Source organism: Sinocyclocheilus grahami, unplaced genomic scaffold (assembly GCF_001515645.1).
Source record: "Sinocyclocheilus grahami isolate Dianchi unplaced genomic scaffold, SAMN03320097.WGS_v1.1 scaffold798.1, whole genome shotgun sequence".
In the NCBI taxonomy this organism is placed as follows: domain Eukaryota; kingdom Metazoa; phylum Chordata; class Actinopteri; order Cypriniformes; family Cyprinidae; genus Sinocyclocheilus; species Sinocyclocheilus grahami.
The window spans coordinates 786,811-803,857 of record NW_015505977.1 but is presented as its reverse complement, the minus strand read 5'-3'; the positions used below and the strand labels follow the sequence as shown (position 1 = coordinate 803,857).

Here is a 17,047-nt window from a genome sequence, read left to right as displayed (position 1 = left end):
ATTGTCATATGTGATCCACCTGTGTTTCTTCAATTATCCCTAGCATTTAAGCTCCTGTCTTTGCGTTTCTCCCCTGTCGGGTCTACTTCGTCTTTACATGTGTCAGCATCTCGTTCCTGTATTGGATTACCCCTGTGTTTCAATGATTAAAAGACTGTTGATTGTACTCCACGTTTCTCTCGTCCTTCCGACAGTGTAAGTGTGACACAAGACCCGACCTAGACAGTAACCTCCGATTGTCTACCCCCCGTTTTGTTTCCCCGTTTTCACCCAGTGTCTTTTTTTCCGTTGTGTGCCCTTATGGATCCTCTCGTCCGCCCAGAGTTCCTCCTTCTCCTGCTAGAGCAGGGGGAGCGATCTCTCGAGGACCATACTAGACTGTTCCAGCTGCTAGCTAACACCACCAGCAACCCGGACGACGCGCTCTGTGCATTCTATGACACAAGTGTAAACACTGCGTGCAGAGCGCCGTAGTCTGAAGATGGTCCTCGAGTGGATTTTGCTGCATTTGTGGAGTGGATTCTGGCGACAAACGGATCACCAGATCCACTCCTGAACCAGAGCCCAGCCCACCATCTCCCCCCGCTGTGTGGAACTAAAGCCCGAGCCCACCGATGATGGAGAGCCAATTCCCGCCGCGATCTACGACCCAGCGCAATGCCAAGCGACTGAGCGGAGGATCGCCCGGGAAGTAGAGCCCAAGCCGTCAGACCAGGTGCGTGAGCCGGCTGCAACGCCCATCGCGAGGGAGAAAGCCGTGGACGGTGAGAGCGCGGAGTGGAGCTCCACCCCCTGCACCGCGGCTGAGGGTGAGCTAATAATACATCTGGGGCTGCTGGACTTAGAATGGGATCTTACTGACTGGGAAACTGAGCTGGAAGCTGATTTGCCCCCTCTCTTCTCTCCTTCATCCCCGCTGGTCCCGTCCAGCCCTGAGGGGGCTCCCGTTTCCCAGTCCAGCCAGGAGGGGGCTCTGATCCCCGATGGCAGCCCTGAGAGCCCAGAGGCTCACGAATGCCCGGCCACCCGCCCGTTTCTGCCTCCTCCACTGCAATCGTCTGGCAGCCCCTTTGCTCGCCCTCAGCCCACCATCTATACGGTGCGAGCTCCACGGGTCTGCCAACCTCCAGCGTCGCCATGGCTGGAGAATCCTTCACCTCCACCTCCAGCCTCCGAGGCACGAACTCTACCTCGGCCCGTAGACCCAGCCGCTCCACCTCGGCTCCTAGCTCCCTCGCCTCCACAATCACCTGTCGATCCACCAGCTCCACCGGGCTCCCTTGTCCCTTTGGCTCCACATTGGTCGGAGCTTGGTCGTCAACCCACCATCGCCTCAGGAGTCCGCTCCTCCGGCTGCACCTCGTCGCTCCATCCCACCGGCTCCGTTGGGCTCCTTCCTCCCACCAGCTCCACCTTGGTCCTCAGTCACTTCCGGCTCTGCCGCGGATCTCCGGATCTCCGCCTTGGTCGCCAGAGCCCTCGGCTTCACCCTGGCCCCCCGGATCTTTGGCACCCCCCTGGCTCATTGGCTATCCGTCTCCGCCTCGGGCTCCTCCACCACCTGCTTCTCCGCCGCTGGTCGGGCCTCTGGAGTCGGCGGCCATTCCTCCTCCATGGCTCCTTCCTCCGTCGGCTCCACAGTGGGCCGTCATTATGACTGTGGGCTGGGTCCCACCTGGCTTCTCCTGTTCCAGCTCTCTCCTGTCGTCTCCCTGGCTCCTCCCTCCTTCGTTACCCCCATGGACTCTGTCTGCCGGCCCCCTCCCGGGTGTCCGTCCTCCTCTTGAGCCACCTCCCAAGTTCCCAACCCTTCTGGGAGGGGGCGTGATGTCAGGATTCTGGACTGTCTGTATCATGTTTTGCCCCTGTTTCTGTTCTTGTTACTGTGTGTGTATATATATATATATATATATATATACAGTATATATATATATATATATATATATATATATATATCCTGCAAACGTGTCCTTGCGGGGCCTATGCTGGTTTTTTGGAGGGACAGTGGGCTAGGGCCATCCCACACCAAACCTAAACAGGCCCAGTGCGGGTTTGCCCAGGCGAGGCCCACAGTTTTGGGCTCACTGCAGGCACTCTGTGAGCTGCCCACACTATGGGACTGCCCACATTAATCCCATGATGGTCCAGTGTGGGCCAGACATGAGCCTGTTAATAAGAAATTTGTTGGCAGTTTTCTTCCTTACCACTAGGGATGCTAGGGTGTGTTAGGTTTCCTTAAGTAAAGCCATGTGGTAGAGGGTGTTAGCAATAGCAAGCAGCAGTAGCCAGCTGCTGAACACATTGTGCTGTATCCTGGTTGGGAAATGTGTAATTTCAAGCCCAGTCTAAAGGACACCACATCATGGTCCAGTTTGAATATGGATTTAAAGTTCTTTTTGACATGGGACCATAGTCTGGACTATTGTTCCTGGTTACGAAGAGTCTGGTGTTTGAGAGCTGTGGCATGTTTTCATAACAAGAGGTTGGATTATTAATTTGCTATCAGTCAACTTCAGCTACGGACAGTGTTTGGAAATTGATGCACTACAGATAAGACTTTCGCACACATCAACTTTCACATGACGAAATCCTACAATTGTACATTGCTTTGTTTGCTTTTTTTTGTACTTTTGTGTATTTACATTTTTGGCTATATGTAGCTGTATTAACCTGAATTGAATGTTTTCTATTTTGTATTTAATAAATCTATTGATTTGAAATTACTACTGTACATTTTGACAATATAGACATCAGTTATGTGGTGACTGCATCCATTTCAGATGTATAATAACTGTTTTTCCCAAAGACTTAAGTTATAGTAGCTGAAAAGTATTTAAAGTGAAACAGATGTATTGTTATAGATCAGGGGTGCATCCTGTTCCTGGAGATCTACCTTCCTACAGAGTTCAGTTCCAACCCTGATTAAACAAACCTGTCTGTAATTATCAAATGCTCCTTCAGATCCTAATTAGTTGGTTCAGTTGTGTTTGGACCAGGACCAGGTTGGGCACCTCTGTTGCCAGGTTTTATATATATAGCTTTATGATATTTTGGCACAAAGTAATTATTCACTTCATAATATGGCTAAATGCTAATACTGAATTTAGCCCAATGTTTCTTCAATGCTTTAGGATGGCAAATGTTGATATCAATACCCTTAAAAATGGTGATAGGTCAGTTCATTAAAGTATACAAACACCTTAAAACATCTTAAGAACATGAAATTATTCTTCACACTTGCGAATTTCGCAAAGACTTTGCATCTTACAAGGAAACTGTATTTCTTATTTTAAACTTTTTCTTACAATTACTTTTATATTTTACTATGAAGTAGAATGGGTTTAGCATTGATCTGCTTAGATAATGTAGATTTTACAGAAATCGTAAAAATCTTCATCGTCCAAAAGAAAACACACACACGTAGACTCCGTTTAGCAAGTTTTCAAGTAAGATTGGGAGCCATTTTGGCTTGTTTCGTCTGTATTAGGCATCAGTCACGAAACAATTTATATCTGTATATAAATTGTTGCAATGTAACAACATACATAAAAATACAATATTTTATGCAGAACTGTATTAATTACTTGTCTTACAGAAACTGAATCTAATATGATCATTTAAGTAGAATTCAGTCCAAAAACATTAAAGTGTATCACTATTTTTAATCTGAGCCATTACTGATTGCATTAGTCCCACTCCGACAACAAGTTTACCTGTAGGTTGAGCCAATCTGTGATAAACTCGGACAGCTCTGGCACTTTCCAAAGTAGTAATGGTGTTTGTGTCACTGCTGTTAAAGCGATTTATCCTAAATATGTCCACCTTGCTCTCTCTGGAGGGTTCAGAGCATGTCGCAAACAGGTAATCTTCAAAGAGTGCAAATCCGTACAGGTGCGACACCTAGAAAGAGAAACACAGGGATGGGGAAAGAGAAAGACTCATCTAGAGGCCATGGCACCTCTTTGACTTAATTCTGAACACGACACAAATATGTCTGCTTAAATTTGCTTCTTTAATCCATCCAGCTATAGAGCCGATGTAACATTCGGTGAATAAACAGCAGCCCTGACAGACACCAGTTGAAATATGCAGGGATCTTTGATGTCACATCTGTGCTACAAATTACCGGCGGGTAGCGTCGAGGCTTTGATTTCAGGAAAAAAAAAAGGGAGAAAGACTGACTGTAAAAACAAATGAGTAAGAGGTAGCGGAGTTCATTTCAGGTTATCTTTCAGTGCCGGCTTTGAGAAAAATGCACCAATATAGCCTTCGATAGAGTCCCAGGGAATATGCTAGAGCTGAGCCTCACAGGAAATGGATGAACAAATCAATAAAAAAAGCACACAAAAGAGTTGTAGTGGGAAGCCAGGACTCTGCAAGGTCAAAACAACTCGATGCTCAACCAGGCTAACGGATCTGGCTGGGGACAATGAGAGGGTTTCAAAAGTGTCAAGGAAAACAAGTCCTAACGCTGCATACATGTGACAAATTTACATAAACGGCCACAGTTTGGGTGCATGCTCCCTGTGATTTCACAAGTAGGATGTTGATTCTGGAACTATTTTACTGACAAGAAAATCTTACTGGATTTGACACTGTTTACTAGGTTAGTAGCATACAATATTTAAAAGATTTACTTTGTGGTGACTACCATTCAAAAGTTTGGAGTTGATCAAATTTGTTTTTGAAAGAAGTCTCTTTATGTCCACTGCATTTATTTAATTAAAAATACAGTAAAACTGTAATATTGTGAAATATTATTACAATTTAAAACAGGTGTTTTCTATTTGAATATATTGTATTTCTGTGATGCAAAGCTGAATTTTCAGCATCATTGCTCCAGTCTTCAGTGTCACATGATCTTTAAGAAATCAAATCTGCTGACTTTTCCAGGCCCCAAAACACCCTCGGACCCCAGAGGGTTAAGAAACATTTTCTATTATTATCAATGTTGAAAGTAGTTGTGCTGCTTAATATATTTGTGGAATATTTTTATTTTTCATGATACATTAACTTTTTTTCAGATTTTTTAAAAAGGGATAGTTCACCCAAAAATGAAAATTGTGCCATACACGCACTCTCATGTCGTTCCAAACCCGTAAGACCTTTGTTCATCTTTGAAAGACAAATTAAGATATTTCTGATTAAATCTGAGAGCTTTCTGACTCTGCATAGACAGTAACAGAACTGAAACATTCCAGACCCAGAAAGGTAGTAAGGACATTGTTAAAATAGTCCATGTAATATCAGTGGTTCAATCTTTTTTTTTTTTTTTTTTATGAAGCCATGAGAATACGTTTTGTGAGCAAAGGAAAAAACACTGACTTCATTCATCGATTTTTTTCTCTTCTGTGTCAACCTGTCACCATTCATGAGAGTACCACAAAGCATGAAATAGAAATATTTTGTAACATTATAATAGTCTTTACTGTCACGACTGATGCATCCTTGTTGAATAAATGTATTAAAGGGGTCATACGATGCGATTTCAAGTTTTTCTTTCTCTTTGGAGTGTTACAAGCTCTTGGTGCATAAAGAAGATCTGTAAAGTTGCAAAGACTAAAGTCTCAAATCCAAAGAGATATTCTTTACAAAAGTTAAGAGTCAAACACGCCTACCTAAAACGCCTCATTCTAACACGCCCCCACATATCTACCTCACTATGTGGAAATATTAGCATAATGCCGCCCAAATGTACACGCAAAGAAAGAAGGCGTGGTTTCAGGAACAGCAGTAGTGTTGATGCAGCCATGTCAGGGAGACGCTGTGTATTTCAGTGCGAAAGCAAAAGCACTTTATTTGGCCTTCCTGAAGTAGATGCAATTAGGAATCATTGGTTAAGATTTATTTACAACAGAACAGCACAACACAGATGTTTGAATTTGTGCAACGCATTTTATGAACGACAGTTTTTTGAACCTAGAAGAGTAAAAGGCTGGCTGTGCACAAAGGCTATTTCTAAAAATAAAAAAGGGTCAATTCTGACTTTGCTATGACAATCTGGTGCTTCTGAATCAGCAACTGTGCGTATGTTTTGTTACTAGTTTAAGTATTTGCTATTTGTCTGTTCAAATGCGGAGTTTTGCGCAGTGCAGAGTAACGCGTCGTGTGTGTGTGTGTGTGAGGGGACCAGGGTCACATTACAGGAGAGTGAACTGCCTCTCAGAAATCATAGCACGTCAGCTGTCTTAACCGCGGCTTGGGTACTGCATCATCACTGTGTCTGTTCTGTTGCACTTTCGAGCTTGAACTGATGGTAAAACTAACGACATTATTAACTGTCTTGATATTTACTTTGAAAGCTGATGCTCGCGATTATGGTGAGGGGTGTTACATTTCCGACGCGTGCTTGTGGTGTTCGCCCAATCACAATGCACTGGGTCAGCAAAAAAAAAAAAATATATATATATATATATATATATATATATATATATATATATATATATATATATATATACACACACACAAATCATGTAAACCATGAACACCTGCACACAGGCACATTCCAAAAGGGATAGAAGGAATTTGTAAAACTCTTTTCTTAAATATCGCATCAGGGTATTAGTTAACACCAGATGTCTCATAAGGCTGATAAACAACTGCGGATTAATTATCTACTGTTTTTGAGAAAAATGCACAGGTCTGACAGTGCCCTTGGCCCGTACTATGAACTATGGATGAAATTTATACTGAATTTATGAAGCTATGAATTTTGCATCACCATACATTTGGGCCTGTTCAGGTAGTGAGGGAGAGAAGCCAAACTTTATAGCCTTCAAAATAAACTGCTTTAAGAGTTATTCAAAGGAGCATAATTTATCACAGCTTTGCTGACTATTAAGGCAGCTGGGTAAAATATACGCAATAACTTCTACTTTTAGATAGCTTAGATGAATAGAGGTCACCAATCTTTGCCGGTCTAGACTTTCATATGGTGGTCTGCACCAGCATAAACAAGATGTTCACCACCTACTGTAGTTGGGGATTCACATGCAAATGGCAACACATCTTGTGTTGTGTCGGAATATGCCTAATTCCATGCTATATGTTATGCGAAACTCAGCATACAAAAAGTTTAGTATGTCCGAATTATGTGAAAAACAGAATGCCAAAACAGTAGTATGTATGGCAATATTAACAGTAAGCCAATATTCATAGTTTGCGAAGAACAGTGTGCCATAAAAGCAGTGTTTGAATTCACAGTATTCAAAAGTAGTATGCCAAAAAAGTAGTTACCTAATTCATGTTATAAAAAAAGAAAGCCAAAAGAGAAAAATGTACGACAAAATTCATAGTTTTTGAAAAACAGTGTGCCAAAAAAGTAGTATGTCCAAATTCATAGTATTTGAAAAGAAAAGAAAAAATCATGCAAAGTAGGCTATAGTCCGAATTTACCTAGTACCCCAAAAGAGGAGCAAGTCCAAATTCATAGTATTCAAAAACATAGTACGCCAAAAAAGTAGTATGTCCAAATTCGTTACTTAAAAAAGTAAGACAAAAGAGTAGTATGTACGCCAATATTAACTGTATGCCAATAATCGTAGTTTTCCAAAAACAGTTTGCCAAAAAAGTAGTATGGCTGAATTCACAGTATTTGAAAAACAGTAAGGCGAGTACAGTAAGTCTGAATTCGCCTTGCACGCCAAAAGAAAATCATGTCTGAATTCATAGTAATCAAAAAATAGAATGCCAAAAAGAAGCATGGCCGAATTCATATTATTAAAACAAAAAGTAAGCCAAAAGAGTAGTATGCATGCCAATATTAACAGTATGCCAACGTTCATAGTTTTCAAAAAACAGTGGGCCAAAAAAGTAGTATGTTCAAAATGATAGTATTTGAAATAAGTATGCCACGTGTAGTATGTCAGAAATGTGAAAACTAATATTTAAAAAAATGTAGATGAAAATTACCCCGATGACCTACTACTTCTGCAGAGATTCTGGATTGCGCATTCAATGGACACTCTACTATTCAATGAAGCTATGGGAGAGGAGTAAATGGCAGTGAAGCGATGTAACTGGTAGGTCACTTGACGGTGACAACATGGCAGACATAGTATGTTCGAATTTCATTCATACTACCCGGTTTCAGACTAAGTACTTTTACATACTTCATACTTTTTCAAACCAAATGTAGTACCTACTACACAGGTATGTAATTTCGTAAGTAGCTTTGGTCTTTTTTCGCATGAAGATCATGGGTTCAAGAAGAAGAAACCGAGATTTAGCACATCTTACCGAGCTTCCTTGGATGATCGTGTGTCTGTTCTTGCCATTGTAATCCACAACTTCGATAAAATCCAGATAAGCGTCTGCCCAGTAGACGAGCTTCTTCACCAAGTCCAATGTCACGGCGGTCGGCTGTTCAGTTTTATACTCTACTATCCTGGTTCGGTTGGTGCCGTCCATATTGCAGCGTTCCACCTTGGCTACCGTCCCATAATCCGTGAAAAAGAGTTTGCTGGTGGGGGGGCAAGAACAGAGCAGTTTTAAACCGGAATCTACTATCTGATGTAAATGAAATAAAAAGTCAAGGCCATTTAAGATTTAATCGATCCACTCATACCCATTATTTTTCTATTCTGCTAAATATTGTGCCAGCGCTGAATGCTTGCAGTAACAACAGCGCAATTAAACCGAGGCACTGTGAGCAGGAGCTGAATGAATGGGCCGCAGTATGATATGTCTCTTTATACTAACACATACTGACAGCGGAATAAGAGAGGGGGAGGTCATCCGCATTACTCCGCACGAGGATTCTGGCACAGAAACGATCCTCGTCGTCGGAAAGCGAGTTTTTTGAACATTAAAGCATGTCAACGTATTCTGTTACACCAAATACACCAAATAATGATCTTTAAAATAGCATCATATGACCGCTTTAATAAAAAAAAAAAAGTTACTGACTCCGAACTTTAAAATGGTATACTCTACCCTTATTATATACCAAAGTACACAAATTTTTTTCAAAACGTTACAAAAATTTGGTTTGACTTGTTGATTTGCATAGTATCATAAACTTGAAATGTTATTTTGAGCTTAGAATAAGATGCGATGTGAATCAAAACTAACGTTTATCAATCAAAGGTTTCACAGTGAGAGACTAAATTGGGGGTTACGGATACAGTTGACAGGAAAGTTTTGTTTTACTAACAAAGATTGTTGAATTCACGTTCACCACTACTGCATTCAAATTCAAACCAACAAAGGAACTTTTGTCAGTAAAACCACTGTGAAAACTTTGAACACTTAAACAACTAGAGTTTGCTGGTGGGGGGGCAAGAACAGAGCAGTTTTAAACCGGAATCTACTATCTGATGTAAATGAAATAAAAAGTCAAGGCCATTTAAGATTTAATCGATCCACTCATACCCATTATTTTTCTATTCTGCTAAATATTGTGCCAGCGCTGAATGCTTGCAGTAACAACAGCGCAATTAAACCGAGGCACTGTGAGCAGGAGCTGAATGAATGGGCCGCAGTATGATATGTCTCTTTATACTAACACATACTGACAGCGGAATAAGAGAGGGGGAGGTCATCCGCATTACTCCGCACGAGGATTCTGGCACAGAAACGATCCTCGTCGTCGGAAAGCGACAAACTGGCCCCAACAGCATGCACAACTCAGCACTGCATACAAATGAATGTTTACCAAGAGACCAAAGAGTTTCTCACGTCACAGACGAATAGATGACTCGACATCAGATAAGGATGATTTATTCACTCCTATGAAAAATTCAAACAAGAGCCTCCTCTAGGACGCATGATAATTTTAAGATAGTACAAATAGCTGAATATCTTTGCATAGGTCAACAAATTATTTGAACTATTTGTTTGGAGAGGATTCTAAAAGGTCATTTTATTGACCTTTTATCAGTTCTTTAGACTTTAGTGACCATGTAATGAAAGTATGACAAAAAAATCTTTCACTGATGATTTTTTTAAACATGGAAGGTATTTATTTATTTATGTACTTACGTATATACTTATTTGTTTGTTTAATGTTTTAAGTAATAATAATAATAATAATAATAATAATAATAATATACTTACTTACTTACTTGAAATCGTATTTAATTAAATTATGTAACATTAAATTTAGATTTAATTACTTCAAATCAAAAGGTACTTTATCCCAGTATAATACTAATAATAATCATCATCAAACTATTTATTACTATTTCGTAAACAATTGATAATGATGACTATGATTATGATGATGATTAATATTAATACTTGTGATTTACTTTATTTAATTTATATTTCTAAATGGTGTAAACAACATTTAAATGAAATGACATAAAAGGTACTTTAGCATAATAATAATAATAATAATAATAATAATAATAATAAACATTGAAATATAAAAAAAAATTCAATGTAAATATTTATTAAATATATTATTATTAATAATAATAATAATAAGCATAACTATTTTACAGATTTTTTTCACATACTTTTGGAAGTAAACCAGTTTGTAGAGCTAATATCAGTAAAGATAATATTATAAAACGGATAGTTCAGACTCAAAATTCATACACATATCATTCTTTTTTTATTTCCATTTTGCCTTTTAGGCCTATTAGGATAAGATAGTGTAGAGTAGACAGGAAACAAGGTGGGAGAGAGAGGGAAGTGGGATCAGTATTCGAACTCGGGACGCCCACAACTCAACGGCGTTATATGTCAGTGCACTGCCCACTAGGCTATCGGCACCAACTACACATATCATTCATATAAGAACTGATGTGCAATCACAGCTATGACTTATTATTCGTAGCAGTAGTCACATTATTTAAATAGATTTTTTCCCCCAGATATATCTACCCCAGTTTTAACAACAAAAACTCATTGCTACCATATCATACAAATGAAAGGACCTAATGATTGTGTTAGCAAGTGTACCCCATGATGGGATCCAGCGCTAGGCATTTAGGGTTCTGGATGTCCAGGTCGATGATGGTGACACATGCATCTCCCTGTTCGCTGCACACGAATATCCGGTCATTCACTCTGTCTACGAAGTAGAAGTTTCCTGTCAACCAGTCGATGGCCATATGCTCCACATCTACATGGAAGAAACCATTCAATTTTAAACATGGGACATAAGAGTTTGTAAATTGGGATCTGGTAGTTAGAAACAATTAATAATTCATGCATGCTTCAAAGAAGCAACAACTGACATTCACCAACTTGACATGCACACTTGACTCATTTAACCTTGTGACATTAAACACTTCATTAGCAGATTATTAAACACTTCAAGAGGTAAAATAAGTGAAAAAATAGACTAATGAGACAATTTATATGGACATTAAACACAACACTCAAGTTCATAAAAACTTCAAAGGACATTAGTTTGCACTTGCTCTGAATTAATCATCAAAGTTACGAAACATTCCTTAATTTGCGCTTCGAGACTTGACGTGCATACTTACTTTGTAGGTTCTGACCTATCCGTATCTGGTGTTTTTCTGAAAAGCCTTTGAGTTTGGTCATGCGGGCACACCACAGCTGACCTGTATCCTGGGCCACTGAGAGCCAACAGAGTGACTCTTCTCTATAAATAAAGTCCAATATTTGAGTCCCATTTGTCTCCATGGACTTGAGATTTGGCATAGATGATCCATTGAGGTAAACAACTGATATAGAATTCATATTTGTTGTCAACAGAACCGGAGGTTTATCACCAGGATCTGAAAGAGGGAGCACAAAATGCATAGCGGTCATTAGAGCTATTTATAATAAATGATTTACATTAAACAAAATGTTCATGTTGGGAAATTTTGGTACTGTAGACATTTCAATAATAAACCTTGAAATAAAATAAATTACAAAATTAAGTTATTTTTGTCTGAACCAACAAATGTAATTTCCGTAAAAAAAAAAAAACTAAAAAAAAAACGAATAAATAAATTGCCATAAAAAAGAAATATTGACATATGAATTAATCATATATACACACACATTCACATATATACAAATACACTAATTGTATTTTAGAAATATTAATAAAATGTATAATTTAACACAATAAATAATACACACATCTATCTTTCTATCTTTCTATCTATCTATCTATCTATCTATCTATTGAAAGAAAGAAAGAAAGAAAGAAAGAAAGAAAGAAAGAAAGAAAGAAAGAAAGAAAGAAAAAGAAAGAAAGAAAGAAAGAACTAATGGTTAGTAAAAAGCTAGTTATCACAAAAACCTGCACCTGGAACATAAAAATGCTTGTAGTTGAAGAAACACCAATATACAATATGAATATGTATGTGTTACATGAACATAGAGTATATAAATATTTACTTATATATTTGCTTACTTATATAGAAATTAAAACAGGTTCATTAAGAAGCTCACACTACTGGAAAATAGTCTAATTGCTGCGACACGTATTATGCACACGTAAACTTTGTGATTGGCTTGTGTTTTTTTTTTCTCACTAATAAACAGACACCATGAAGTGCAATTAACTCGGAGCGTGTAATCATCTCTAAATTTGATAGACAGTCGCAGGTCGGGCTGGATGGGCTCTGATTGACTTTCCATTAAGGCCTCCCCTGTTTATCTCTCCCACGGCTCTGTCATAGCCCAGCTCGCCGGCGGCCATTTGCATATCGATGACAGTAAGTGTAACTGACACTCGCATCAAGAGAATGACAGTGTCATCTATACTAACGCACTCGGATGATCGCTACTGTGACCGCGCTACTCCACTGAGGTTTTCTTGTTCAATCAAACATTCCAGAGGGCATTGTGTTTACCCATCTAGTCCAGACTTGTTCTTAGGATGTTAAAGACGACTATAATTTAAATGCTGATTGAAATGTCAAGTGTGGAGTTTGTTGACCTTTCCTTGTTTTCAGTATTGCACACTTATTTTCTAGTGGTTCTTGCTAAGAGACAATTATCTATAGTAAATGTTAATATTATGTTCAACAACCCTATAACAACTTACAACCACACATAAATATGTAAAAAAAAACAGAACCCTTTGGCAGCAGGCTAGCAACAACCAAGAATCCTAACAATCAAGGCAAGGCAGAACCCCCAGCAAACACATACTAAAGTGTAACCTTCAACAACCACATACTGTAGAAATTCATTAACCCCCCCCCCCCCCCCCCCCCACACACACACACACACACACACCTCCAAAAACTATTTAGCAACAGCCTAGCAACTACCCAGAACCTCCAACAACCACATATTGTAAAAATGTGCTACCCTTAAGAAATTCTTAGCAACTGGCTAACAACTACTCAAAATGTCCTTGAAGTCACATAGGATATGTTAAAACCCTCAGAACCTTTAATAACAGTCTAGCAACTTCCCAGAATCCCCAGCAACCACATTCTGTAGCAGTGTGCTAAAATTTCCCTCAGAACTCCTTAACAACCAGCAACTTCCCAAAACACCCCATAGCAATGCATTAAAAACCACTCAGAATCCCTTAGCATTAGGCTAGCAATTACCAAGAACCCCAGCAAAAAACATAAGCTATGTGTGAAAAAACCCTCAGAACTTTTTAGCAAATAGCTAACAACTACTCAGAACACTCTCGAAACCACTTAGTGATGTTCTAAAAACCATCACTTAGCAACAGGCTAGCACCTACACAGAACCTCTACGACCACATACTGTAGCAATGCGCTAAAGCTACCCAAAATTACCAATACGTCATATAGAAATGTGCTAAAAACCCAGCAGAACCTTTAGGAACTGACGAGCAACTATCCAGAATACTAGCAAATCACATAACAATGAGCTAAAAATCTTTCAGAACCCCTTGGCAGCCGGCTAACAATTACCCAGAATCCCCTGCAACTATACTGTAGCAATGTGTCAAAAGCCCATCAGAATGCCCTAGCAACTTCACAGTACACCCTTTAAACAACAGAGCAATGTGTTAAAAACCATTCTAAACTATACAATAAACAAGCTAGCTGTTGAACACTGTTGCAACCACATAGCAATGCGCTAAAAACACTCAAAACCCCTAAATGAATGTCTTAGCACCTACCCCCAAAAAAACCCTTAGCAACAACCTAGCAAACCCTAAAACCCAATCAGCACCCCCCTAGCACTAACAATGTGCAAAAAAAATCAGTTTATTGTCAGAGTTTATTACTCTCTTACAGATTTAGACCAGTCGTCCATCTCTCCAGCACTTAGTACATTAACTTGAGATAATATTTGATTTATGCATGGGTTTAATTATTTTTAGACTTGTGCTTTTAAAGCACCGTTGAAGATCAAAGTAAAATACTTTTAATAATGTTGCTTAATACGTTTTTTTTTTTTTTTTTGACTGGAACTGGAACTAACACGGATGATAAATGGACTCACCTGTTTTGGCTTTGCAGGATCGTCTGTTGGCCTGCAGGCTGAAGCCATCTGTGCAAGCGCATCTGTACGATCCCTGTGTGTTCGTACAGATTTGACTGCATGTCCCATAATCCCTGCATTCATCATGATCTGTAGGCAACAGCGGGGCTATTTATTAAATGCTAAATGTGCTCAAACATGGCCTAAATATGCAAACCCAACTCTTAATGTCACCATTTCGCAGCAACCTATCAAGAAACATGAATATGCAAATGCATGTTTGGGGAGGGAAGGGTGAGTAAATTGCTGTTTTGGTTAACATAACCATAATTTATCATGAAATCAACAACGATTTCTCTGAGGTTCGAGTTCATGCACTGGACAGCTAGCTTTTCTAGAGAACTCAAAATAATATCAGCTGAGGCAACTTTTTATGAACTTACTGTCGCCTACTAGCTTAGCATAGCTCAAACTAGTTAAGAAAAACTCTTGGTTAACAAGATATCACAAACATGCTTCTGAGACTAATTTCTATGGGTAATCTATTCAGTATCTGATTAGGAATGATAGAAAATCAATTTAAAACATTTTCTTAATCACAAAAATATGTTAATTACACTTTTCAATGTACACATCACATTACCAAAGCTAAATATAGTCAAATGAAAACATTGTCAGGTAGCTAACAGTTTAGCCTACTAGCTTAGCATAGCTCGCACCTTTCATCAGGCACTGAGTATAGGGATATGATCTTACACCAATATTTGCTTTTTTCCATAGGAGCTCATAGAAAGATTTCATTCTGGAAAGCATTTTATTGGACTTTTTTTCCCTTTATTACTTGTAATAAGTCAAAACTGTTTCTAAGGTGCTACAGTTCAATTCAGTGACATTTCTAATGAGTCCAATTCTTCAAACAGAGTTCAAATGTTAACGACCCTCACCTCGACACCGCCTCCCGTCCTCATCCAGTTCGAAACCTTCCCCACAGAAACAGGACGTCCCGTTTCTCATGATCACACAGTCAAACTGACATCTTCGCTCCTTGCAGCTATCCACCAACTCTGAGAAGACACAAACACACATTTAAACTTTGATTCACAGTCTTAATATCACGCACAGAGTTTGCCCTCCCAATGAACATGCATTTACACTCGACAAAACCCTCCATAAAAGCACAATGCCATTTCGCCAGTATGAAATCATTTTTTAAAAGTCGAACAGATGCAGCCTCATTACGAGACCATGATTCAGCGCTTTTTAAGTGGCACTTAAGGCCTGTTTCCGTGGATGCAATTCTTCCCGCGAGCTCCCACTCCAAATCGCTGTCAATACACAACAGTGGAGTACAAATTTAAGGCCCATTGTGTGATATTTATCACCTGTACAGCCTCATAATGAGGGACGTTTTGACGACCACATTCTCCTGGATTGCTCGCCAAATGAAGATGGCCCCGTCTTTATATACTGATCCCAGAATAGGTTGAAAAATAGCAGTGATTTCTAAAAGCTTGGGTGGCAGTCTGTTTCAATTACAATAGCCATAGCCCATATTTGATGTTTGTATTCATCTTGGCGTGTGGCTAACAGGTCACCTTGCTTTTCTTCGTCATTTGTGACGGTTTTAAGTGCGTGACAATACTGTAAAGAGTGAGAAAGAGAAAGATTGCAGACGGTTTAGCCATCTAATCGTCAGCGAGAGAGATTTTTAGCGTGCATTTGCTACGAAGCCCACATTAATAATAAGCATTGCACTGAGAAATTCATCGACCCACCCGAGGCATGCGTTCAGAATGGCTGGAGTCTGACAGTTTTAAATTAAGTACTTCTTTAAAAATGTATCACAGCGTTTAAGGGTAATGCAAAGCGTTTTACAATATGAGCTTAACTGAATGTGAAATATAATGGCTTTTTATCTATTACAGGGAATGTGTATCCACTTGAGCTGAAAGATGTTTAACTATTTATATGTGGGACTAGCGATGGAAAGCGACTAACAGTTCTTGAAATATTTCATAATCTCGGCTATAAAGGATTCTTTATTTATTTATGCAGATAGGGAATCTGAGCCACTACATCTGTAGTTTTCTTCTTTCACATAACAATAACTGGGAGCAACAAGAGCAGAAGTAACATATTTTGGGTTTCACATAAGAAAAAAAACATTTGATATGAAAAACAAGATTGAGAGTAAATAATGACAAATCATTCATTTTGGGGGTGAACTAACCCTTTATGACTAACCCTTGACTTGACTAGTTGTGATCAGTACGACATTTGACAAAACAATAATTACACTAAATACAACCCAAGACAGTTACACCTCACTGAAAAAAACAACATGAACTTAAAATGAATAATGGACTTCATATGCATTAGATTTGTGTCAAAAATATGGCGGAATATATGACGAGGAGGAAGCTGGCCTAACCAATAGTCAAATTTTGCAACAGCACGCCAAACTGAGACATATAAATGACATAAAACCTCAGAAATTAAACTGACATGATTTAGCGGCAACAAAAAGTGCAAATAAAGCCTTTAGCAGTGTAAAAGAAAAGCGGTTACTGAAATCGTAAATTTTGATCTGCAAAAAGCAAGCAAAGAAAACTGCTAATAAAAGACAATCGACTTTTTTATATTGCGTCCAATTTTTTTTGACACTTATCTAACCACACAGAGTTTGACTTTCCTGATATTATTTCTAAAGGAC

General features: G+C 39.1%; 1 protein-coding gene across 1 annotated transcript in view; it reads right to left on the bottom strand.

Moving 5' to 3' along the window:
- The window catches only part of LOC107561892 (low-density lipoprotein receptor-related protein 1B-like), a 263,568-nt gene that overhangs the window by 170,911 nt on the left and 75,610 nt on the right, over positions 1 to 17,047 (bottom strand). Inside the window, exons 4-9 of the mRNA XM_016246424.1 lie at positions 15,279 to 15,398; positions 14,356 to 14,484; positions 11,442 to 11,699; positions 10,909 to 11,071; positions 8,239 to 8,461; positions 3,714 to 3,900 (exon numbers count right to left, since the gene is read on the bottom strand). Coding sequence (XP_016101910.1) covers positions 3,714 to 3,900; positions 8,239 to 8,461; positions 10,909 to 11,071; positions 11,442 to 11,699; positions 14,356 to 14,484; positions 15,279 to 15,398 — 1,080 coding nt within the window. The remainder of the gene's footprint in view (positions 1 to 3,713; positions 3,901 to 8,238; positions 8,462 to 10,908; positions 11,072 to 11,441; positions 11,700 to 14,355; positions 14,485 to 15,278; positions 15,399 to 17,047) is intronic.